Source organism: Bufo bufo, chromosome 4 (genome assembly GCF_905171765.1).
Source record: "Bufo bufo chromosome 4, aBufBuf1.1, whole genome shotgun sequence".
NCBI lineage: Eukaryota > Metazoa > Chordata > Amphibia > Anura > Bufonidae > Bufo > Bufo bufo.
In genome coordinates, this window is record NC_053392.1 from 552,107,163 (window position 1) to 552,133,689 (window position 26,527).

A 26,527-nucleotide genomic window follows, 5' to 3' on the forward strand; every position below is an offset into this window, starting at 1 on the left:
ACGTATTAGGGTGCATTCACACGTCAGTATTTTTACCTTTCCAGATAAACGTTCCTGTTTTTTGCGGATCCGAAAATCTGGATGACATGAGGATGCTTTTAGCATGTCATCCGCATTTTTGACGGATCCATTGACTAGAATGGGATGACGGAACGCAAAATCGGACAAATAGTAGGACCGGGTATATTTTTTTTCCAGGATCCGAATAACGGAACCCACGGAACGGAATCACGGAATCGGAGAGCACCATGAGTGCTGTCCGATTATTTGCGGATTCCATTGAAAATGAATGTATCCGCATAACGTTCCGTTTTTAATCGGAACCGATGCGGAACACCAAAACGGACGTGTGATTGGACCCTTAACAGTTGTCATCCATGGCAGCATTTCAACACTGCAATCTACAACCAAAAGACATACCATTTGGATTTCCGGCAGAAATGCTGCAGAAGATCTGCAACATTTCACTTGCATGTGGACATGCCCTTAAAGGGTGTCTGTCACCTGTAAATGAAAACCTCTTCCTGTATGTATGTGCACTTGTCAGCTGATTGTAATGAACTTTTAACTTAAAGGGGTTCTCCAGTTTTTTTTAAACTGATGATCTATCCTCTGGCTAGACCATCAGCATCTGATCGGCGTGGTCCGACACCCGGGACCCCTGCCGATTTAGTTGTTTGAGAAGGCAGCGGCCCTGGCAGTAGCGTCGCGGCCTTCTCACTGTTTACCGCAGAACCAGTGACGTCACGACTAGTATCAATCGCCTGGCCGGGGCTAAGCTCTGTTCACTTGAATGGAGCTTAGCTTCTCCCCGGCCATTGATACTAATCATGACGTCACTGGGCCTGCGGTAAACAGCGAGAAGGCCGCGGCGCTCCTGCCGGGACCGTTGCCTTCTCAAACAGCTGATCGGCAGGGGTCCCGGGTGTCGGACCCCCGCCGATCAGATGCTGCTGATCTATCCAGGGGATAGATCATCAGTTTAAGAAAACTGCAGAACCCCTTTAATACGTGGGCTTTCTTAGTATATGCGAATGAGCCCCTTGGGGCACTGAGGGTGTTGCCATTGCACCAGAAGCTCCAGTCACTTTCTGTTCTGTCCTCTGGAGATGGCACGTGACGAAGGACGGGGTGACTCTCCAGGCGGTGTTATTACAGTGCCCCAAGCTCTGTGCTGTCCGCAGACGTGTCCGTCCGCCCGGTCTTACTTGGCGCTTCACTGAACCAGTTCCTGACCTTTCTTTCCAAGCTGCAAACATCGCGCTTAAAGAAGTCTTTCTCCTTTCTGATGTCGTAACATGTCTGTCCTTTCAGCTCTGACAGGTAGCTTTTCTATTAGGCTAATCCTCCTAGACAGGTTATTTTAACCCTTGCCCTGCTGGATACTTCCTAACGACCTAGCTTCTTTTTTTCTTCTTTTTTTTCTTATGTGACATAAAAACTTTCTTGAGTCAGGTAAGAATCTCTCTATAGCCACTTGACATATTAACCCCCTTCTCGACTATTCCTATTGCCTATCTAGCACTGATGTGTTCTGTAGCTCTGTACTGAGATGGTCATCGGTCCCATTGTGGGCTCACTCTCTGAATTCCCTGTGGTTTCAATTTATACATGCAACGGTATTTGGCCGAAACCCGGCATTTTTGCCTGAAATCAGACCTCATTGCAGTCAATAGGGATTCAGCAGGGAAGTAGAGGATCCGGTAATGCCAGATCCTGTGAGATCCGGCAAGCTGCCCTGTGCCAAAGCAGCCTGCCGGATCTCTGACTGGAGATGTGAACGAGGCCCGACTCTCCCCTCACTGCAGATAGCAAAAGATCCGAAAGCTCTGGCAGCAGCTTTCTTCCCTCTGCCCATTCAGAAAATAGGGCTGAGCCAAGCATGCATGTGTATGAAGGGGTCAGGAGTAGTATTTCGGTTGGACAAGCCCTAGGCTGACATCTACTTGAAATGTATGACCCGCTTAAAGGGGGCGATTAAACTTTATATAGTTCTTTAAGTACCCCCACCCAGCAGACCTGTTCAGAGAAGTATACTTGCCTGCTTCCCGATGCCTGCTTTGGGCTCCTTGGGTCCACCACTGTCCTCACTGTGCTTTGGTCTTTGCATGTCAACTTCTGGCATGGACGGGGTCCCATGCGCCGCTGCAGCCATTGATTGACCCAGCAGTGTTGTGCCAATATATCTGCTTGGCCGAGTGTGCACATTTAGTGAACAGGAGAGGGGAAAATGCCACTGCCTTGAAGAAAAGGATCGGGCATTGAAATCCAACATGCCCGATCCTCATCTCCCCCCAACATCAGTCGCTAGGGGAATGTTGGGAGGCCACTGTAGACATTAGATGGGCACCAATCTTGCTGGGATTTTGAGATGCAGATCTCATGTGTATAGTGAACTTCCACCTGTTCTTGAGTCTGTAGATGTTTTCGGTTTCTTTTCGGCTAAGCATAGTTAAAAACGTAAGATACCCATACACGTTGTGCTTTGAGTGCTGAGGTGGATATATAAGCTGGCAGAGTCCTACCTTTTGATGGTAACAAAGGTTCGGCCGTGTTGAAATCTAGCTCCTTGGTTCCTGTTCCCTGACATAGGGAGACTCGGGACGCCCCAAACACAATAGGCTGAGTTCACATCTGCTTTGATCTGTCAGAAGAACAGAAAAGCAAAAAAATAAACGTATCCATTATATGCCTCATGCACACGACTGTATGTACTTTGCGATCCGCAAATTGCGAATACTGTCCGTGTTGCATCCACATTTTTTGCGCACCCATTGACTTCTTTGACAATAAGTTCGTGGTCCACATTTTGCAGCCAACTATAGGATCTGTTCTATCCTTTTGCAGAACGGACATACGGATGCTGACCGCACACGGATCATCACTGTGCTTTCCACATCCGTATGTCTGTTCTGCAAAATATAGAACATGACCACAGACCCGTTGAAGTCAGTGGCCCCGCAAAAAAAAAAAAATGCGGGCTGCAAAATGTACACAGTTGTGTGCACGAGAACTGATTTTGAGCATTAGTTGTGGTCCGTTCTTTCAGACATTGGTTAGGCCTCATCCACATCTCCGTTAGGAGATCCAGCAGGCTGTTCTGGCACCGGGCAGCCTGCCGGATCCTCTACTTCACTGCCGGATCCTCTACTTCACTGCCGGATCCCCATTGACTTCAGTGACATCCGATGGTGATCCTGCCACTTTCCGGCATAAGTGTGGGTTTCATATGGACAAAAACCCTTACATGCAACGTTTTTTGTCCAGCCGTCAGCCAGCATTTGCATCGGACCTCCTTAACGAAGATGTGAACGTAGCCTTATTTTTGACTGCCGAAAAAAGTCCTGCTTTTACTTTTTCTCCCATCACAAATAACTGATGTTTGAATGAACTGACCCAAACTGATACAGACTGACAACAACTGACGCTCAAAATAAGGCTACTTTCACACTTGCGGCAGAGGAATCCGGCAGGCAGTTCCGTCGCCGGAACTGCCTGCCGGATCTGGCAAAACGTATGCAAACTGATTGCATTTTAAGACTGATCAGTATCCTCATCCGTCTTAAAAATGCATTGCAAGAACGGATCCGTCTGTCTGTTTGTCATACGGACAAACTGATCCGTTTCAATTATTTTTTTCACATTTCCGGACAAACAGACCCGGCATTCCGGTATTTTAAATGCCAGATCCGGTATTCAGGCAAGTCTTCCGTTTTTTTGGGCCGGAGCTAAAACCGTAGCATGCTGCGGTTTTCTCTTTTGCCTGAACAGTCAAAATGACTGAACTGAAGACATCCTGATGCTCCTGAACGGATTACTCTCTATTCAGAATGCATGGGGATATGCCTGATCAGTTCTTTTCTGGTATTGAGCCCCTGTGACGGAACTCTATGCCGGAAAAGAATAACGCTAGTGTGAAAGTACCCTAAGACAGATATGATGTTTTTGTTTTTGTTTTTTTTTTCATTTTTTTCATTTTTCTGTTCTTCTGGTGGATCAGGGGGTTGGAAATCTCAACATGACGAGATGTGAACGAGCCCTAGATAGATGGTTGACTGGTCCCACCTGCTTCCAACTCGTCTATACAGGCTTTTTATCTTTTTTATATAGCACTACTATTAGGGATCGACCGATATAGATTTTTTAGGGCCGATACCGATAATTTGTGAACTTTCAGGCCGATAGCCGATAATTTATACTGATATTCTGGGAATTTTCATTTTTGAGAAAAAAAATAAATTCCTACACAAATCTGCTGAAAATTAATGTTTATTGTTAATGTGTATATTTTTTTGTTTATTGTTAATGTGTATTTTTTTTTATAAGTCTTTTTCATTTATACTTAATATTTTTGTGTTTTTTTATTTTTTACTAACTTTTAGCCCCCTTAGGGCTCTTTCACACCTGCGTTCTTGTCTTCCGGCATAGAGTTCCGTCGTCGGGGCTCTATGCCGGAAGAATCCTGATCAGGATTATCCTAATGCATTCTGAATGGAGAGAAATCCGTTCAGGATGCATCAGGATGCATCAGGATGTCTTCAGTTCCGGAACGGAACGTTTTTTGGCCGGAGAAAATACCGCAGCATGCTGCGCTTTTTGCTCCGGCCAAAAATCCGGAACACTTGCCGCAAGGCCGGATCCGGAATTAATGCCCATTGAAAGGCATTGATCCGGATCCGGCCTTAAGCTAAACGTCGTTTCGGCGCATTGCCGGAGCCGACATTTAGCTTTTTCTGAATGGTTACCATGGCTGCCGGGACGCTAAAGTCCTGACAGCCATGGTAAGTGTAGTGGGGAGCGGGGGAGCAGTGTACTTACCGTCCGTGCGGCTCCCCGGGCGCTTCAGAGTGACGTCAGGGCGCCCCAAGCGCATGGATCATGTGATCACATGGATCACGTCATCCATGCGCATGGGGCGCTCTGACGTCATTCTGGAGCGCCCCGGGAGCCGCACGGACTGTAAGTATACCGCTCCCCCGCTCCCCGCTCCTACTATGGCAACCAGGACTTTAATAGCGTCCTGGGTGCCATAGTAACACTGAACGCATTTGGAAGACGGTTCCGTCTTCAAATGCTTTCAGTACACTTGCGTTTTTCCGGATCCGGCGTGTAATTCCGGCAAGTGGAGTACACGCCGGATCCGGACAACGCAAGTGTGAAAGAGGCCTTAGGGACTAGAATCCTTGTCCTATTCCCCCTGATAGATCTTTATCAGGGTGAATAGGATCTCACACTGTCCCTGCTGCTCTGTGCTTTGTGCACACAGCAGCATGGAGCTTACCATGGCAGCCAGGGCTTCAATAGCGTCCTGGCTGCCATGGTAACCGATCGGAGCCCCAGGCTTACACAGCTGGGGCTCCGATCAGAGGAGCAGGGGAGAGGGGATCCAGTGGCCACTGCCACCAATGAGTAATACTGGGTGGGGGGGGGGGGGGGGGGCGCACTGCGCCACCAATGTTTTTACTATTGGCCGGGATTGGGGTGGGGGCGCACTGCCACCAATGATTAATACTGGGGGGGGGGGGGGGGGGGCGCACTGCGCCACCAATGAAGATAAGTCTCTCAATCATTCATATACAGGAGGCGGGAGCTGGCTGCAGAATCACATAGCCGGCTCCCGACCTCTATGAGCGGTAGCTGCGATCCGCGGCACCTATGGGGTTAACTACCGCGGATCGCAGCTATCGCTCATAGAGGCCGGAAGCCGGCTATGTGATTCTGCAGCCAGCTCCCGCCTCCTGTATATGGATGAATGAAAGGCTTATCTTCATTGGTGGAGCGGTGGCCACAGCCCCTCCCCTCCTCTTATGTTCTCTCCTCTCATTGGCGGCAGCAGCAGCACAGGGGGAGGGAGACACTGCTTCCTTCTCCCCTGTGCTGCGGAGGGAACACAGAACGCGCTGAGAGCAGCGCGTTCTGTGTTCCCCATACGTTATCGGTATTTCGGCAAAATAGATGCCGATACCGATAACGTTCAAAATCCTCATAATCGGCCGATAATATCGGCCAAACCGATAATCGGTCGATCCCTAACTACTATATTCTGCTGCGCTTTACAGACCTCAGCATCACACTGTCCCCAATGGGGCTCACAATCTAAGTTCCCTATCAGTATGTCTTTGGCATACCCGGAGGAAACGCGCACAAACACAGGGAGAACATGCAGATTAGGGCTGCAGTAAACGATTATTTTTTACGATTAATCGAGTATTCAAATAAGAAAAAATGATTTAATAGACTGTTTTCCTTTATAAAAACTCATCAGACCCCAACACCCTTCGTTCTCCCCTGTGCGATCAGCCCAAGTGCATCAGTTCCAGTGCCATCAGCTCTCCCCCACCCCAGTGCCAGCCGCTCCCCCACCACCCCCCTTGGTGCCATTAGCTCTCCCCCTCCCCCCCCCCCCCCCCCCCCCCGATTCTCCTGACACCCGGAGTGCAAAGCGTCATTGGTTGCTATGACACCCATCGTTCATTACGCCGACACTCCATCGTTCCGTGCACGCGTCTGGTCACGGCGTGCGTACGTCAGGTGGTCAGTGCAGCGCGGGACCATGGACATGCTGTGGAGTGTCCGGAGGCCCCCTGCTGGCAAAGTGAGTATTCTGAGCCCAGCCGGAGACCACAGAGCGGGAGTAATAGCAAGCGCTTCACGCCCGCTCCGTGGTCACGTGACACAAACGAATCCTCGATGCAAAAAATTTGCATCAAGGATTTTTTATTTTTTTTGTCGAATTACTTGATTTAGTCGAGTATTTGTTGCAGCCCTAATGCAGATGTTGCCCATGGTCTGATCTGAACCTAGGACCCCACCGCTGCAACACCCCAGTGCTAACCACTGAGCCACCGTGCTCCGTTTTTCTGCAGAATTGTAAATTTAACCGAACTAGGCAAATTCAAGTGAATTCTGACAATAGTTTGCTTTCTAGGTCAGGCCGGGTTCACACTATTGAATAGATTGCAATTCGCCGTCCCTTTTGTATTTGTTTACAGAATGAGGACGAGAGACGTCTGTTGAATCGTGAGCAACCGGAGAATTTCGTATGCTTGGTTTAGTGGCGAGTGGAGCAGGGAAAGAGCCAGTTCCCTGCGTTCCTTCCGTGATCTGTATGCAGTCTGTATGTTCCTTGCAGTTCTCCACCGCTCTCGGGCAGGGGGACATCTCTAGGCACGCCTTCGGCAATGTTGTTTAGCAGCTGCTTTTACAAAACTTTTGGTTTCTGTAATCCTTAATTTCCTGCCGTTCTCAATGGGGGAGCATCCCTGTTGTGTACAAAGAGAAAAGCAACTCAATTTGTATGTACAGGGCATGGAAATATGGTGGCAAACACTGGCGGCTGACTGGGCCTTAAAAGTATTTACGCTACTCCTCTGCCAGGCCCTTTATTTAGGTCACAGTTGACGGACACCCTCTGAATAACACTGATGCCTAAAATCTGATGCTCAGCATGCTCTGAAATCCGTTTCTTTTCCCACTACCTGTGAATGGGGGTAATAAAAAGCTCCATTCATTTGCACCAACTGTCCTTTTGGTGCAGATTTTCTGACAATTACATTGTTTTATATATGAACCATAAATCGGACGTTCTGCAGAAACCAGGAGGAGCTCCTAAAGAAAGGAGATGTATAAGGGCTTGTTCATGGCTGAACTGTGTGCATGAAGTTCCTGTGGCCCCTGGGATAGTCGTACAGGAATGGGCACATTCTATAGGTGGAAAGTAACAGGGAATTCCCAGCACAGAAAAATTGCCCTGCTCAGAGTTTCAGGATTTATCCCCTTTAAAACTTTTCCTGACTACTCCCTATGTAGGATACTACGCTACAGCGCTATCCTCCAAACCAGCTCTGCCGGACACTCTAGTACAGCCCCATGCACTAAGGCCTCGTTTACATTTCCGTTAGGGAGATCCGACTGTCAACCAGACAAAAAAAACAAAACTAAAAACGTTGCATTCGACAGGGTTTGTTTGGCCAAAACATGCCATTTATGCCGGAAAGTGACTGGATCACTGCCTGGCTTCGTTACAGTCAGCGAGGATTCGGCGGTGAAGTAATGAATTCGTCAGGCTGCTCTGTGCCTGAACAGCCTGCCGGATCTCCATAACGGTGATGTGAGCATAGCCTCAACCAGCGCTGCAGGTCTCTGCCTACACAGGACGCTGTACTACAGCCCCATCCACTAAACCGGCGCTGCAGATCACTGCCTACACCGGACACTGTACTAGAGCCCCATCCACTAAACCGGCGCTGCAGGTCTCTGCCTACACCGGACACTGTACTACAGCCCCATCCACTAAACCGGCGCTGCAGGTCTCTGCCTACACCGGACACTGTACTACAGCCCCATCCACTAAACCGGCGCTGCAGGTCTCTGCCTACACCGGACACTGTACTACAGCCCCATCCACTAAACCGGCGCTGCAGGTCTCTGCCTACACCGGACACTGTACTACAGCCCCATCCACTAAACCGGCGCTGCAGGTCTCTGCCTACACCGGACACTGTACTACAGCCCCATCCACTAAACCGGCGCTGCAGGTCTCTGCCTACACCGGACACTGTACTACAGCCCCATCCACTAAACCGGCGCTGCAGGTCTCTGCCTACACCGGACACTGTACTACAGCCCCATCCACTAAACCGGCGCTGCAGATCACTGCCTACACAGGACGCTATACTACAGCCCCATCCACTAAACCGGCGCTGCAGATCACTGCCTACACAGGACGCTATACTACAGCCCCATCCACTAAAGCAGGACTGCAGGTCTCTGCCTACACCGGACACTGTACTACAGCCCCATCCACTAAACCGGCGCTGCAGATCACTGCCTACACCGGACACTGTACTACAGCCCCATCCACTAAACCGGCGCTGCAGGTCTCTGCCTACACCGGACGCTATACTACAGCCCCATCCACTAAACCGGCCCTACAGTCCTTTTAGTCTGAGGATCGGTGAGGCTCTTGACAGATCAAGATGCCATAATAGTCATGGGAAAAACCTATTAAGTAGGTTTTCCTCTCATAAGTACCAATAGATAAGTAGACCTGAAGTTAGAGCTGTAGCCAAAGTGAAGCCATATTGCTTGCCCATATGGAATTAGCTTTTTAACAGGAGACGATAAAATCTTCACTATGATATTGATTGAACATGCCAAAAAAATACTCGGTGATCGAGTCTTATTCTAGATACCCTAAGGGGGCATTCTGAGTCATTAGGACGTGGTTCCCCCATAAAAAAAAGGACCTAGATGAACCAGGACCACGCACGTGCCTATATTACATATGCAGTCTATAGTCTATCATTACATTTCCGGTACATCATCCCATGTATAGTGTATAGGCTGTTTTTGGTGTATTTTCTATGTGAACCAGTACAACTATGTAATCTTATGTTATCATAGGGATACATCATGGATGGGGTTGCCAGTTGAATATTTTCATGGTGGTGCCTGTTGCCACGAGCCACCCTACAGGGCATAGAAACCATAAACTTGTATTCTAAGTGCATTGTGTTATTGCGCGTGTGTATAGGGCTTTTATCTGTGCACCATGTATCTGCTGTGAGGGTTTGTTCCCTGTTGCTTATTTTAACCTTTTTTTTTCTTTTTTTCCTCTGTTCAATAGTGACAACTACATAGTGCGTGTGAAGGCTGTGGTTATGAGCAGAGATGACTCCAGCGGGGGTTGGTTACCACATGAAGGCGGCGGAATCAGTCGGGTTGGAGTCTCAAAAGTGTACCCAGAAGGCATCGGAAGAAGTGACTTTCTCATTCACGGAGAACGAATAAAAGACAAATTGGTAATGAAAACTATTTTTTTTTTTTTTTTGTGGCCGTCCCATTTAGATGGCCTTTATGTACGACTGCTGCCTTCCCCTAATACTGTGAGACACTTTTTTGTTGTTGTGCTTTTTGCAATAGTTTCCTTCTGTGTCCAAATCAAACCTAGTTATCCATTTTTGGCAGGGTTTGCTCCCTGGCTGCAGTTGTATCCTGTTCAGGGAGCATAGCCGAGCGGTTTCAGAACACACTATTGTGTGTGATAATAGAAATGTGCGCTGAAGTAAAATAAAACGGTCTGTTAAGTAAAGCATCCAGGAGGACACGGGCTTAATTACTACCTTCTGTTTGTGAGACGGCTAGGACTCCAGAGTAAACCAGGGGCCACTTTATTCCTTTTTCCTTGACTTAGGCATAAGCTGCTAGGTTGTCTTCATGAGAAATGTAAGACCTCTCTCGCAAATCCGTGAATCGCGGACTGCACACCTGCCCGTTGATTTTAATGTGTTGTGGAAAGACCACGGAGACATGCACTACTTTGCCGACCAAATGCGCCCATTGGAGTCTACAGGTCACTGATAACCATGGCATCTGGTAGATGTCCTGGAATTTTCAGCCTAGCCATGTTCGTGGAATGAGGATGAAGAACCGTTCTCCACCGCTGACCATCTTGCCACAGATGTCATCGCAGAGGTGTGAATGAGGCCTACACCTCATAGTAATGTCTGCCAAACCCACCACCCGTGTAACGTGTTTAGGGGCCTGATGTCACTGGACAGAAGTATCCTAGGGTTAGATTTCATCATGTCTGATTCCTCTTTCTCAGGGTGATGAGCCCCCACCAGGCATGTCTGGCAGCGGCTCAAAGGCGTATTAGACGGAGTGACTATCGGTTGAACTTTCATATAATCATTTGCATTTGACTAGCGCTTGCCGGACTGCTGCATTTTAACGCTTTGCTCCAGTGTCTGGGGGAGATATGTTCTGACGTGCAAAACGTCTTGTAGGTCTCACCAACTGCTCGTAATACCGGCGCAGATCGTGGTGTGGGCACTTTACCCACTTGACTCTCTTTGGAAAGTTGAGCGCTGCTGGTTTACAGGCTCTGGAAGAGGCACAGTGCTTCGCTGATCGTTCCTGCTTCTTCCTTATGAAAATAACAATTATCCATGAAAGCGGTGGTCATTTTAAGTTATTTAAAATAATTAAAAAAAAAAAAAAACTCTCCAAAAGCCACTAAATGTCATAAAAAAGAAATAAAAAAAATTGAGCCTATACTGACCAGTTACTCCCTCGCCGTTTCCACTGTTGCAGCTCCGGTCATCCTCCCAGAGCTTGTGTACAAGGCTGCAGCAGTGACGTAGCTGTCTGGCTGCAGTGGTCACGTGCCGCTATCGCTGGCCTCAGAGGTTTTGTGCCATATACGGATGAGACTAGTGATTTATCTGAAGCGGTCACACCTGTCATCGCTGCAGCCAAATCATTACAATATGGTGGCAAAGACACTGGAACAGATGGTTCAGCACAGTGAATGTAATTTTAATAGTATTGTAATATACCGTACTCTCTGCCATTTATTCTTTTAACTCGGCTAGCCCCTTTTAAGGCATCTGTTTGACCTACACATCAGGACGTACATCTGACTTATAGGTCGGATTCATGGAATGGTATGCTCCTAGACTACAGCCGTAAAGCATGCTGTATACTGACACATACCAGCCCAGTGGACGCTAAAAGGGTCCTCTGAGTATTTGCCATACCATTTCCCAGCGCATATGCAGAACCTATACACTGACATAAATCTGCACTATATAGCTTGTTTTTGTGCGTTTTTTTGGGCGCAGGATTGATGCAGATTTTCCGCAGATGTCATCCACTTAAAAAGGTCAAATCTGCACAAGAAAAAGTTACATACAGCAAATTTCACAATCCACACGGCAGCTAAATTTTTGCAGCAAAGTAAAAAAAAAAAACTAATTGTCTTTATGTTTCTGCAATCTCATACACGTTACTGCTACTGTATTACACTGCGGTTTTTGCCCACAAAAATCTGCGCGGAAAAGTAATCAGCGCATTGTGCCGGTAGCCTTACAGTGTTTTCCAGGATTGTCCTATTTGAGTCGATGTTCAGGAGTCTGACGGCTCGCTAGCGGGGGTCATTATTGCTGCAGGCCGGGAACAGTACTGGATAATAAAAAATAAAAATAATTCTCACTACGAGTGTCCTCTGCTAAAGGTGGATTTGGACATGCCGATATTCGGGAATGAACACTCCAAGCGAAACACTCGTTCGTCGGGTGAAATGATCATTAGTGTCCGCACATAAATGACGGTTTCTGGGCAGCAGATTGTCCGGTCTAAACAGCGATTTGCTGCCCCGGAAGCAATGCAGCCATATGAGGGCGAGCGATCGCAAAAGCGATTCCTGTTCCTCGTACTGTGGAGGTGATCACTACATGTAAATGCAGCGCTTCACCCCCAATGAACGAGCAGCCGACTGTCTGGAAGGATCGCTGCTCATTGATCTGTACCAATCCACCTTAAGAAACGATTAGTGATTGCGCTTCTTTCTTCTATGCATTCATGCAGTCCTCTAGTTTACGCCATGTACGGTGTGTCACACAGCCAGCCGTACAACCTTCTTTGTTACGTCATTGGGATCCGATTGTAGACGTGTTTTTTCAGTGTAAAAGAAAAGGAGCGCTGCGAAGTAGGAGGACTGCGGCTAGTTACAGACGAGCGAGTTCAATGCGAGTAACGCGCTGCGTGTGTAGCGGGATTCCCTGTTCAGACCTCTGACAGGATCGCACAGCATTTTAATGATTTTATAATGCTGTGTGTCCCTGCCAGAATCCTTCTGACATAATGCTGTCGGTGTAATTCAGTATATACAGGTCTGGCAGGGTCACAGCACACGGTATTATAAATCTTTCTAATGCTATGAGATCCTGTCAGAGGAGTGGAGGTCAGAAGAGGGAATCGCGCTTACACACGCAGTGCGTTTCTCGCATTGAACTTGCTTGCTATAACTAGCCTAAAGTATAATTCTGCCAGCAGGATTATGCATGTATCCGAGTTATACACACCCTAGGTGTGTCCTGCTGTTGAACCCTAAGGGCGAGTGATTTTGGCTTGACACACCCCACCTATAAAATCCTTTATTTAGTAACCTAACCTATAGCTTAAGCAAGTATTTTTTTTTTTTGCCTGTAGCAATTCCCCGCTCCTGTATGTCGGTTTCTTTCTTGCTTTCTCGCACTGCCATTTATTTTATGATTTAACATGCTACTTACAGCACTAGAGACGCGGGGGGGCTCCCGCCAGGGTGCAGTCGTCATGGGGAGTGTATGTTCTCTGTGTATTTGTAAGGGTTTCTTCCTTTCACCATCCGGAAACCTTTGCATTCCTAAGCCGTCCGTGCAGACACATTGGCATGTGAAGACGAGAACCCCCGAAAAGATCTGATCATCAACCGCTATAGTTTGACCCATAAATACATGATACTTATAGAAACGAATCTGAAAAAATGCAAAGGAGCTTATGCATATTGCTAGGACGTGCCATCATTTTATGATCATGGGAGTCTGAACCCTGGGGCCCCCAACGATCCTAAGAATGAATAGTAAGTAGCACTCCGACCACTGGCGGTTTAGGGCACTTTGAATGACGCTGAGTTACGGTTTCCCTGCACAGTGGACCATGGCGCTGAATCATTCTCAGGACCCGACCAATCGAAAAGTGATGGCATATCCTAGAAATATGCAATGATTTTAGGAGACAATAATGACCCTTTAAGGCAGGGCTCGACAAATCCCGGGCGCCAGGTCACTATGGCGACCAGGAATTTGGTCCTGGCGCTTGGGTATTTGTCAGCCCATTCAGGAGTCACGCTACTGAAGTCCTGGCTGCGATGGTATGTTAGTAAGCAGCATTATACTCAAGTGCGCCGAGGCCGCCGGGCGCTCCTTCTGTCTGTGCGGCTCATTGCTAATGCTTATAGCATTAGCAATGCGCCGCACAGACCTATGAGAAGGAGGAGCGCCCGGCGATCACGGCGCACGTGAGTATAATGCTGCTTACTAACATACCATCGCAGCCAGGACTTCAGTAGCGTCCTGGCTGCCATGGTAACCGATCGGAGCCCCAGCATTACACTGCTAGGACTCCGATCGGAACTGCCCACTGCCACCACTGATGGGGGGAGGAGGAGGAGGGGGACCCTGTGGCCACTGCCACCAATGATTAATACTGGGGAGGGAGGCGGGGTGGGTTTGTTACCAGAGGGGGCTGATAGGAGGGGGGGGGGGGCTGATCAGAGGGAGGCTGGAGGGGCTGATCAGAGGGAGGCTGGAGGGGCTGATCAGAGGGAGGCTGGAGGGGCTGATCAGAGGGAGGCTGGAGGGGCTGATCAGAGGGAGGCTGGAGGGGCTGATCAGAGGGAGGCTGGAGGGGCTGATCAGAGGGAGGCTGGAGGGGCTGATCAGAGGGAGGCTGGAGGGGCTGATCAGTGGGAGGCTGGAGGGGCTGATCAGAGGGAGGCTGCCATGGTCAGCTCCCTGCTGTGTGTACTATGCACAGGGCAGCAGGGAGAGTGTACTATGCACAGGGCAGCAGGGAGAGTGTAAAGTCCTATTCACCCTAATAGAGCTCTATCAGGGTGAATATGACAAGGGTTCTAGCCCTTAAGAAGGCTAAGTTATTAAATAAAGTAAAAAAAAAAAAGTTTATACACCCCCCCCCCCCCCCCCCCCCCCCCCAAATATAGAAAACAATATATTGCGATATACATGCTTAAAATTATATCGCAATATAGATTTTATGACGTGGCTCCGCCTGGCTCCTAACTTTTTTAGCTGGCTCCTAGATTCCAAGGAAATTTGTCAAGCCCTGCTTTAAGGGTCCGACAGACTTAATTTACTGCAAATTCTATTTTTTAGCTGGGATTTTCTCAAAACTTTAGAAATGCTTCTTTGTAATGGGGTCACCTAGATAATACCGCACACGTGGTTTACCAGGCTGGGAACAATTTGACAGGATTACATGTTCCTATCTTTGCAACACTGAGCCATGCTTTGTGCTTTATTTTGGGGGCGTTACATTATGATCACGCTACAGTAATGACAATTGGTCAGGATTCGTTCCCTTCCGATGGATTTCCTTTTGGTGAATTTCTGCTTCATTATTAGGATTGCAGATAATGCAGTTACTCAAAATACCGAGAGAAACGCCACCAAGAAATTTAGATTCCCTGTCCTGGCACCATCGGTAGAGTATCGGTACAGTGTATAGTGGTCTGATCTCTATGAGAAGAGGGGCTGCCATGTGGACAATGGACATCCGCACACTAGAACTCATTGGTTGCTCTGCTATCTCTATTCACGTACTACAGATTTATAAATTTCACTTTCAGTAGGAGAAATGTTTACTTGACCCGTGCTAGTTGTTTTATGGTCATGTGTGTAATGTATTGATGGTGTCATCCCCGCATGCTCTTTAAGGGGTTTCCCGGAAATTTTATACTAATGACCTATCCTCTGGATATAGGTCATCAGTATCTGGTGGGGGTAGGTCAGTTTGAGAAGGCACCAACGCTCACAGTAGCACCGTGGCCTTCTCTCAGTGTAGCACACTCATCGGCCACGTGGCTTGGGTGCAGCTTATCCCCAGTGTACGGCGCTCTGCTTGGTGAGCTGAGCGAAGGCCGCAGCACTACTGTGAGCATCGGTGCAGCTGATCGATGGAGTTGGACCCTCACCAATCCAGAAGGTCGGTCATTAGTAGGAAAAGGAAAACACTTTTAGTCCAGGAAAACACTTTTAACACACACACACACACACACGTTGATAAATGTTTTGGTAGTAATCTTTATATCCCTAACATCTATGCTAGATATCCTTACAAGGAACTGAAAAGTCTCACCAGTGATGTTCTTCTAGAGCACCCACTTTGGTTATATATTCTGCTTAATAAAGTGACTTGAGAATTTTTTGTGGATTGTATGATATGGAGATAACATGAAAAATGTGTGACTATTGCCCCTCCAATCGCCTGGAGTACCTGATTATTCTGTTCCTCATGTCCCCGACGGTGTCCTTAATTGCCTCCTCCAGTGGTTTTATTCTCAAAAAATGTAATTTATAGTGTACCTAAACCTTTTGTTGAAAACACAAAGCGGCAGAAGAGCTGCTCAAAGCGCTCTGCATCTGGCTTTTCATGCGCATGGAGTACAGATTCCAAATACTTTCCCTTATACTTTCTATGGCTCCATAGTCCACATGTTTGAAGAGCAGAGCTGATGAAAGCCAAAAAAGTCAAGAGCGATCTTAGCAGGGCTTCTGCACCTTTTGTGTTTTCATTAAAAGTTTGGCTACCCTTCATTCACTGCCGGTGCCATATTTTAAGGGAATTGGTCACCACGATCCTGGACTATTATCGTCAGTAATACCTGATTAGTGCTGCACATAAGAGGTCCAGATCATCAATGTTGAACTGGAGAACCCTTTAAGATTCAGAATACCTTCTCTTGCTCCTGATAGACACCTTTCGCAATATGCATTTTGAATAGCCGTATTGACCGATCAAATGTTCCTATCCTTATTTTCTCTAGACTGGAGATGTCCGGTGACTGTTAAGTTCCTTTTTTTTTTTTTTGTCTCATTGATTTGCCTCTTTCTTATTAATCTGCTAGGTGTTGCTGGAATGCTACTTAAAGAAGGACTTGGTGTATCAGAAGGCAACTCCAACTTTCCACCACTGGTCTGTTGACGACAGGAGGTTTGGTCTCACCTTTCAGAGTCCTGCTGATGCACGAGCCTTTGACAGAGGAGTACGCAAGGCGATTGAAGACCTCACAGAAGGTAATGTAACTTAAGACCTGCATTCCTGCTATTCTTTGCCTTGGGGTGTGGAACTTGCACGATCCGTCACATTCCACGGATCATTTTTCATGCTGCTGATACTAGAAAAACTCTGAAGCTGGATGAACGTTGGCAGGCAAAGAAAGGATGACTTTTTTTTTTTCTTCTAATTTCGGCCCAGGTTGTCTGTTGTGTGTATGACGAAAGGAGAAAGTAAACACAAACCCCTCGAGGATGGGGAACGAACCGGGCATTTCTCTGCCAATTAATCTCTTCTCTTGCCAGTGCTGAGTGTTAAGACCATAAGTGTACCGCCAGTATGGAAGTACACAAGCTCGGGTATTATATGACATTCCCTTATTTACTTAAGCTGAATAGTTCCTGCTATGAGCAAGTTCTGTCTACAGCTGGAGAAGGACGGCTCCGGGGCAAATATATCCTCAGCCTGAGAAAAATACTTAACGTCATCTTCCATTGGCACATTTTTCATACAGATTTCCGCACGTATTCCCATAGTTTTCAGTGGAAAAATCTTCATTGCCCTTCATAAGGATGCAAAATTTTCCACCGTGAATTTTAAAATCTGCATTGTGAAAAATAAAGCTGGTACATGTTACCATAAAGCGAATTCTGTGCGGAAACTGTGGTTTGTGGCCACGTGTGGATTAACCTTATTGCACGGGCCTCCGACGGTACTCTAACTCCTATTGTAGTCAAGCTATGCTGCTCTGTAACACCTGTGGGAGCAACGAAATGGGACAACCACGTTAAAGGGGTTTTCCAGGAGTTCAATATTGATGGCCTATCCTCCAGGGTAGGTCACCAATATGTTATCGGTGGAAGTCCAACTACCGCCACCCCTGTTGATTAGCTGTTTGAAGCTAACGCACATGTGGCTGCTGTGGTTTGTAGCCACGTGTGGATTATCCTTGCATGGGGCCCATGACCAACTTCAAATCCACAGCAAATATTCAAGTATCAGCCTTAGACTGCTGAGGATTCCACATACCTTACAGTTGTTAATTTTGTACTTCCATACCAGAGGTACATGGTTAACCTATAGGTGGGTAAGTTTGATCTCTGGATGAAATATTTAAAGGTTTTCTTAGGTATAGTATACTGGAGTATCTCTACAAATAAACCATGCTGATGCAGTGTTAAAGGGATCAGTTCTGTCACCTGATCAGTTTCTAGGAGAAGGTCAAGTTCCGGACTAGACCAGGGTAATGCCGTGGATGTTGTGTATCTAGACCCTTTGAAGTCGTTTGATACTACACCACTTAAAAGGTTGGTACATAAATTGGGGATGATGGGATTAGGTTTGTGTAGCTGGGTCAATGATGGGAAACAAAGGGTGGTTATTAATGGTATAGCCTCACAGTGGGTCACCAGTGGGGTGCCACAGGGGTCAGTATTCTTTTTAACCTATGTATTAGTGAACTTGTATAAGGCTACCATGGTAGAATTTCAGTCCTTGAAGATTATACTAAGCTCTGCAGTGTAAGCCACACGGAGGAGGATAGTATGACATTGCAGAGAGATTTGGGGTAGCTGAAGGCATGGGCGGAGAAATGGCAAATAAAGTTCATTGTGGATAAATGTAAATTCATGCTCTTGGGCCAAGGAAACATTAAACGGTAAAAAACACTGGAAAACTGACACTGAAAATGACTTGTGGGTATTGGTGGACAGTAAGACTTGGCTTAATGACCAATGCCAGGCAGCTGCTGCCAAGGCAAATAAAAACATGGGACACCTCAAAAGAGGTCCAAAAGCTAATGTCAAGAACGTCGTTTTTTTTGTGTATGAGAAGGACATAGATGAACTAGAGTGGATGCAGCAGAAGGCATTAAAGGAATTGGTTAATTGCAGTGTCGAGGTAGGTTTTGAAACTTGGGTTTGATTACTCTGTAATTAGATCACCCTAAGCTATGAATGGATAACATAGAGGTCTCTCTTTTTATATCTATGCCTGTAACCATGACAAGGGGGAATTCTCTATGTCTAGAGGAAAGAAAGTTTCATCCTCAACATAGATTGGGAATATTTAGGGGCCTGTTCACAAGGACACCGCGGCAAAATTCCACTGGTGGTGTCTTCCTCCCATGTCTCTTCTCGGAGCTGTGCCTGGACAGATGCCTCTTGAAGCTGCGGTGGATGTCTGCTTGCGGTTTTGCTCCATTCAGTGGGCGCAAGCAGTTCCACGGCTTTCACAGTGAACAATTGTGGCGGTTTCTGCCACTGAGTACGCAACGGATTTTGGCAGCGTTAAAATCTGCTGTGTGAACGTACCCTTACTGTAAGATTAGCAAGTCTAGGCAGCTCTCTGCCATGTATTGATGGCTGATTCATTGAACAAGGCCGAATGTAAAAATTGTGCAGGTTAGGAGTCGCAGATTACTGAAGACGGGAAGTTGATTTATTCTAATTACTATATATAAAGTCGGGAAGGTATTTTTATCCAAGACTATAAGATGTCCCCCATATGCCAGGCCCCTCACAATGAATATACTTACCTGGCTCCCCGCACGGCGGCTTGCTGCTTCTTCCCGTGTGCGGATGAAAACATCCAGTGACTGGAAGGGGGGGTCTTTGAGAGCAGCCAGTGGCAGACGGGGACGAGCCTCCCTAGCGTCACCCACGCACGGGGAGTGGCCCGGTATATAGGGGAGCATTTTATTGTCTTGGATAACCCCTTTAATATGGGACAGTTGGCATCCACCTCATAGAGTTTTTTTTGCCCTGGACTTAATGGTCCTGTGTCTCTTCCCAGCCTTACCAAAAATTACAAGAAACGACCTATTGTTTGAATCAAGGTTTTATGATATACTTATTTTTAAAGAATTTTAAGTGGTCATTTTTAATTTTCCATGCCACTATTTATAGTTAAAAAAAATCCTGCAGTTTTCGTACTGGCCACTAGGCCTAATTATAGGAGCCACTTCTTTATCTGTACACATCAATTTACTGCAGTTATCTGCTTATGGTTACAGGCAGGATTAGAATGGCAGATATCACCTATATATACATACATTGTAAGGCCACCCACACGTTGCGGAATACGTGCAGTTTTTCGGTGCGGAAAAACTGCAGTGTATTACAGTACCATCAAAGTGTATGAAATTCTACTAATCTCATGTATACTTTTAGAATTTTTTCCGTGCCGAAACTGACCTGCCGTGCGGATTTCAAATTAAATAGCGTGTCAATTATGTTTGAGGTTTTAGATTTCACTCCTTTACAATGGAAGGATGAGGTCTGCTGCAAAACTGCATCAAATCCGCACCAAAAACCACAATTAGACATTGCAGATTTTGGTGCAGATATGCTGCACAAATGCACATAAATCCGCACGGGAATTCGTGTGGATCTTATGTTCTCTTACCCGCAAGGTAAGGAAATAACCAGAAGTTTTTCTAGCTATAGGCAACTTTTTTACTTTTGGCCAGTATTGCACGGTACGGCCTCATGCACACGACTGTTGTTGTGGTCCGCATCCGAGCCGCAGTTTTTGCGGCTCGGTTGCGGACCCATTCACTTCAATGGGGCCGCAAAAGGTGCGGACGGCACTCCGTGTGCTGTCCGCATCCGTTGCTCCGTTCCGTGGCCCCGCAAAAAAAATATAACATGTCCTATTCTTGTCTGTTTTGCGGACAAGAATAGGCATTTCTACAATGGGCCGCCCGTTCCGTTCAGCAAATTGCTAAAGGCACACAGGCGGATTCCGTTTTTTGCGGATCCGCGGTTTGCGGACCGAAAATAAAGGCACGGTCGTGTGCATGAGGCCTACCTGTGTGGATTTTGAATGCATGTCATTTGTTTGTGGCTTTTCAGTGGAGATTTCACTCTTTGCAATGCAAAGGATGAGACCTGGGGCATATCCATGTTAAAATCCATGGCAAAATCAGCAAGTAACACTTGGATTTAGTGCAGAAAAGCAGGGGAAATCCACACCGAAATCTGCATAAGCTGCACTGTTGTGTGCATGTAGCCTAGGAGACACGTGCCACAGTAGTGATCTGCTGTTTAGGACACGTCACCGCTCGGGCCAGTCATTGGCATGCCTGGGAAGTACCTCTGTCCTGAACCGAGCGGCGGGGAGCAGGCAAGTGAATTTCTTTCTTTAGGTACTGTGCAATATTGGTGAAAAGTTGCTACCTAAAGCTGGCATATCCCTTTAATGCCTTAAAGGGGTTTTTTCATGATTAATGTAAAAAATTAAAATCAGACATCATATAGATAAGTTGTTGGCTCACACCTAGTGGCTATGACGGGTGCTACTAACTCGACTTGGGTGCCCGACCCAAAAAGTAGTCAATAGAAACAGAAAAAGGGAGTGAGCACATAGAACATGACAATCTCTATCTAACAAAGCTAGAACCAGCCCTGTTCCTCACATGGGTCCAGAGATCTCCCCATTTATTGCTCTGCTAGATTTATATCAAGCTGGTATCTCGAAGGGAGTGTCCTTTCTCATGGGGCTTGTCTTTCTTTAGCTCTCTCCCTATCACAGCTCAGGAGCCCGTGAAGGATGAAACTGAGCATGTGCGGCCTTCTCAGTGAGCCGGACAAAGAAATAAGGAAGAAAAAAAATAAAACAGCAGGTGGCGCTATACAGATATATTTTAACTAAGTAGCTATAATTTTTTTTACATGCAATTACAAAAGTATTCAGATCCAGGTGCTGGTTTGAAATCTAGAATATTTTTCATTGGACAACCCCTTTAAAGCGGCTCTGTCACCAGGATCAACCCTATTAACCAGACATACTGCCTGGTAGGGCTCATCATGCTGATTTAAACTGTACCTTTCTTTTGTCTGTCTGTTAAACGGCCGCAGAGATATCTGTGGTTTTATTCATATGCAATTTGAGCACTCGGGGGCGGGGCTGAATATTCGGAGCACTGCTCTGCACACGCCCCTCCCCTTAAATGACAGGGCTAGATATGCTGAGGGCAGAGCTTTCACCTGGCTTATACATATTTACTGTATATATATGTGTATTATACACACTCTACTATAGCTTCACCCAACTGAGATATACTCAAAAGCTAATCTACATATTACTGCTGTGTTCATAGGCAGAATGTATTATTATACAGACACCAGTCATATGTGATAGCTGATAAGCATAGAAAAGCAAGCATCTCTGTGATAATACTATAGCATAGTGGTATAGTGGTCGGCCTTGAGTATAGACATCCTTGGTTCAAGTCCCAGGAGAAAGAGAGACATATATTTATTTATTTTTTTCTATATTTTTTATTTTTATTTATTCAAAACCATATTAAAAGGTTATACTATAATATATAATCATATAATAATAATAATAATAATAATAAGGCCTTACTTTACTGAGAATAGTGTTACTGCTTTATTCATAGACACAATACATGATTATGAAGAATTCAGCAATATTTATTAGCTTTCTAAAAAAAAAAAAAATTATTCCTAATGTAATAAGAACAGACTTTTTCTTACGGAATAAATGTGGAAGAAAAAAAAATATCTGAAGAAAAAAACTTCAAATTCTCTCCTAAGATCTGACCGTGAACACAGCAGTAATATGTAGATTAGCTTTTGAGTAGATCTCAGTGTGGTGAAGCTATAGTACATAGTGTGAATAATACACATATATACAGTAAATATGTATAAGCCAGGACAAAGCTCTGCCCTCAGCATATCTAGCCCTGTCAATCAAGGAGAGGGGGGTGTGTGCAGAGCACAGGGGGTGTTACAGAGCAGTGCTCAGAATATTCAGCCCCACCTCTGAGTGCTTGAAGTGCTAATTTTCATAATGAAAAAATACGCAGCTATCTCTCCAGCTGTTTATCATACAGATAAAAGAAAGGTACAGTTTTAATGAGCATGATAATATATTGCTTATTATTGTGGCATCTCTTCCCCGCGATGAAGTGTTTGCAAATGAATGGAGATGCTGCTTTACTGAACGTCCAAATACGCTACTCCGCTATTGGCGGGGGACGGGTTGGAGTCAATGTCATTGTGATTTTATTTTTTAATTTTATTTTTTAACTGTTTAGAAATGAGCCAAAGGACTTGAATGCGTTTCTTTCCGATTTAGCAATTTAATGTTCAAACCTAATGTTACATCAATGCTGGACTTAGTCCTCCTTTTCCATTGCATTCCGTTTCTGATTAAAATAGTCAGTCTACCTGTACTGTGTCAGCTGCTCTGGATCATTAAAGGGAACCTGTCAGGCTGAACATGGTGTCTGAGCTGCAGGCAGCATGTTGTAGAGCAGGAGGAGCTGAGCAGATTAATATAGAGTTTGATCTAAAGTCCTGCTCATTCTGGGCTTTGAAGTCCGGGAGGCGGTCCTATCAGTGATTGACGGCCTTCCCTCTATGAATGTGTATACAGAGATAGCTGTCAATCACTGATAGGACCGCCTCCTGGACTTCAAAGCCCACAATGAGCAGGAATTTAGATGTATAAAATACAAGTTTTACTGAATCTTTTCCCATAAAACTATATATCAATCTGCTCAGCTCCTCCTGCTCTATAACATACTGCCTGCTGATTATTTCACATTTTCATGGTAACAGGTTCCCTTTAAGGGGACCCTCCAGTCCAAACCTAAAACATGACTATACACAACACATGTTTAGTCATAGAGACAGCAAACAAAAGATGGTCACATTGGCTGCACACAAAAATGTCTACTTAAAAACATTGCACAAAAAACACCCACAGAACAGGTAAAAGCACTTAAAATCACAAAAAGTGCATCACATAAATCCTGGGAATGGAAAAATTGCTTACAAGTTGCAAAGACCCAGACTTGGCCACATGTGACTCGTAGATAAAATGCAGAAAAAGATGCTAAAAATCACAAAATGCATTAATTTCACCCATAAAATGGTACTATCATCATGGAACCTGGGATTCATGCCACTTCTACTTTTTTATCTGCAATCTCTTGATGTTGCAGCTCAGCACTCTCACAGCCCCTATGTCAGGGATTTCACTCATGGTGCTCCAGCTGTTGTAAAACTGCAACTTCCTTCAAGCCTAGACAGCCCACAGCTATCAGGGCATGCTGGGAGTTGTAGTTTTGCAACAGCTGAAGGGTCACCAATTTGACATCCCAGCCCTATGTCATCAGTGCTGGTCCATCAATAGGTCGGGGTGTCTTAAACTTTTGCTCTGTGCGGAGAAATCATCAACATTATAGTTTTATAACCAAAATGGACTGTTTCTAACAGCGTGACAGGCTTTGAGCACCTTTTTCCCCCATTTTTTGCTCCCCATAGTCTGATGACCGATCCTTTGCTACTTTTTGACTCTTCACATTTATAGGTTCTTTTTAATTGCTCTTTATAGTCCCTTTTTTTTTTTTTGTTATATTAGATGTTTTATACACCGCTACACACTTTGTTGTTAACACTGCAAAACTGTGCTTGACACTAAAGCGATCGGTTTAGGTGCATGGGGTGGAAGGCCAAATTTTGTTAACGCGATCCTATTCCTGCAGCGAGCGCGAACCAACGATGAGAAAGACGAGGCAGAAGTGACTTGTGTTATTTGGGTGTGCTAGGCAGTATGCATTTACTTGCCCTGCAGGTATACTGTTCGTAGTTATATATCGAGAGCGATTACCACACCCCAGTTTCATAAGGAAAAGGCTCTTTCCTGAAGTAACTTTGCATAGTTTATTATTATTATTATTATTATTATTATTATTAAATTGTTATAATAAACCATAAAGAGTCTTACATGTACTGTTTTTATTTTTATTTTAAGGATCCACAACATCATCATCCACAATCCATAATGAGACAGAACTTGGAGACGATGATGTTTTTGCAGTAAGTAATTAATTACCGTGTTTTCAAAATGGTTTCAATTTTATTTTTTATTTTTTTCCTTAAAGGTGCACTAAACTTGAAAATCAGCATGTATGTTGATGGCAATTTTGCAGCAATGTTTTTATGTTTAGATTTATTTATGGATCGGGGACTGTAACCCTTAAATGCTCACTAACTTTTCACACAACTTTGATTTAAATCAATAGCGAGTACAAGAAACTTTGTAATATGTCTTATCAGTGAGATGTCGCTCCCATGTTATTGGCTGTTTACCTCTCTTCTACTTCCCCTGGCTAATTTCTTTTAACTTTGAAATATGCTTAAAAACTGTCCAGGATAGGACCAGCTATGCTGAAGTATTAGATTACACATGTCAATACAAATCTGGTTGAGAGTGAGACAGGCACAGACAAAGAGACTTCTGTAGCTCAATAGGAGGTTTATATCACGGCACAATAATATAATAATAAAATTTATTTATATCGCGCCACCATATTCCGCAGCGCTTTACAAAAAATAGGGTTCATGTACGAAACAAAACTAACTGGTTAATATGCAACTGAAACTGAGGAATTGGGGGTAACACATAAGGTAGTTGATTGTGATCAGTAGGATTTGAGCCATTATTGAACTGACAGGAGTGATGCCGGCCGATCTGCTTCGGCTTTGGGACTACTAGAGCATCGAGTTCAGGCCAGAGGAGTTGGTGGGGGAGAGGCTTAGTACAGGTCATACAGGTCAGTACCTCTGTAATGTCCTCCATGATCCTGGGGATGCTTCTGAGTGAGTAACAGAAGGTTAGGAAGCAGATTCTCCTCTATTTTCTGTGTGCACTGAATGACCGCTAATCTCCACCGACCATCTCTGGGAGAACTGCAAACTAGACATTCAGCATGCTCAGGGGAAAACTGCTACAAATGCCAGAAATAGTGTTATTCCTCATGTACACTCACTGTACTATTGATTTAATGCAAAGTTTATTGAAAGGTTAGATACACTTTAAGCTTGTTTCTTCCCCCTCCCCTGATGGGTGGTTTTGGCTCACAGTTACTGATGGAAATAACTGACCAAATTGAAGTGTGAACTCAGCCTTAGGCCTTTTGCACACGACCGTATGTATTCTGCAGTCCGCAAAAAATACGTATGACATCTGTGTGCATTCCGTATTTTGCATAACGGAACAGCTGGCCCTTCATAGAACAGTACTATCCTTGTCCGTAATGCGGACAATAATAGGACATGTTCTATATTTTATTTTATTTTTTCGCAGAAAAGGAAATCCAGAAACAGAATGCACATGGAGTGCCTTCTGTTTTTTTTTTTAATGAATGGTTCCGTATACGGTCCGCAAAAAAAACGGAACGGACATGGAATGAAAATACGTTTGTGTGCAAGAGGCCATAGGGTGCTTTCATACTAGTGTTTAAGTTTTCCGGTATTGAGTTACGTCATAGGGGCTCAATACCGGAAAAAAAGGCTTCAGTTTTGTCCCTATTCATTGTCAATGGGGTCGAAACTGAACAGAACGGAGTGCTCCAAAATGCATTCCGTTCAGTTTAGTTGCGTTCCCAGACCGGAGAGCAAACCGCAACATGTTGTATTTTGCTTTTCGTCCTGGGATGTGGAGCAAGACTGATCCGGCATGACCCCCAATGCCAATACAATGAAGACGGATCCGTTTTCTCTGCCACAATAGAAAACTGATCCGTACTCCATTGACTTTCAATGGAGTTCATGCCAGATCTGTCTTGGGTATGTTAAAGATAATACAACCGGATCCGTTCATAACTGATGCAGGCAGTTGTATTATCCGTAACGGAAGCGTTTTTGCTGGACCCTGCCGGATCCAGCAAAAACGCTAGTGTGAAAGTAGCCTTAGATGAACATATGTTTTTTATATCTTTTTTTTTTAATGAATTTTAATGCACAGCTTGAGTAAAATATGGTTGTGAATTATATGGTATCATATACAGTATCTCTGTATGTATATAATATATAATGTTTCATTCACCTCAGCAGATGATAAGAAGGCCAAACTGCCTGTCCGTAGACTT

General features: G+C 45.3%; 1 protein-coding gene across 1 annotated transcript in view; it reads left to right on the top strand.

Moving 5' to 3' along the window:
- Positions 1-26,527, top strand: part of SPRED2 (sprouty related EVH1 domain containing 2) — a 91,874-nt gene that overhangs the window by 44,245 nt on the left and 21,102 nt on the right. Inside the window, exons 2-4 of the mRNA XM_040430105.1 lie at positions 9,629-9,803; positions 16,472-16,640; positions 24,409-24,473. Of these exons, the coding sequence (XP_040286039.1) occupies positions 9,629-9,803; positions 16,472-16,640; positions 24,409-24,473 (409 nt within the window). The remainder of the gene's footprint in view (positions 1-9,628; positions 9,804-16,471; positions 16,641-24,408; positions 24,474-26,527) is intronic.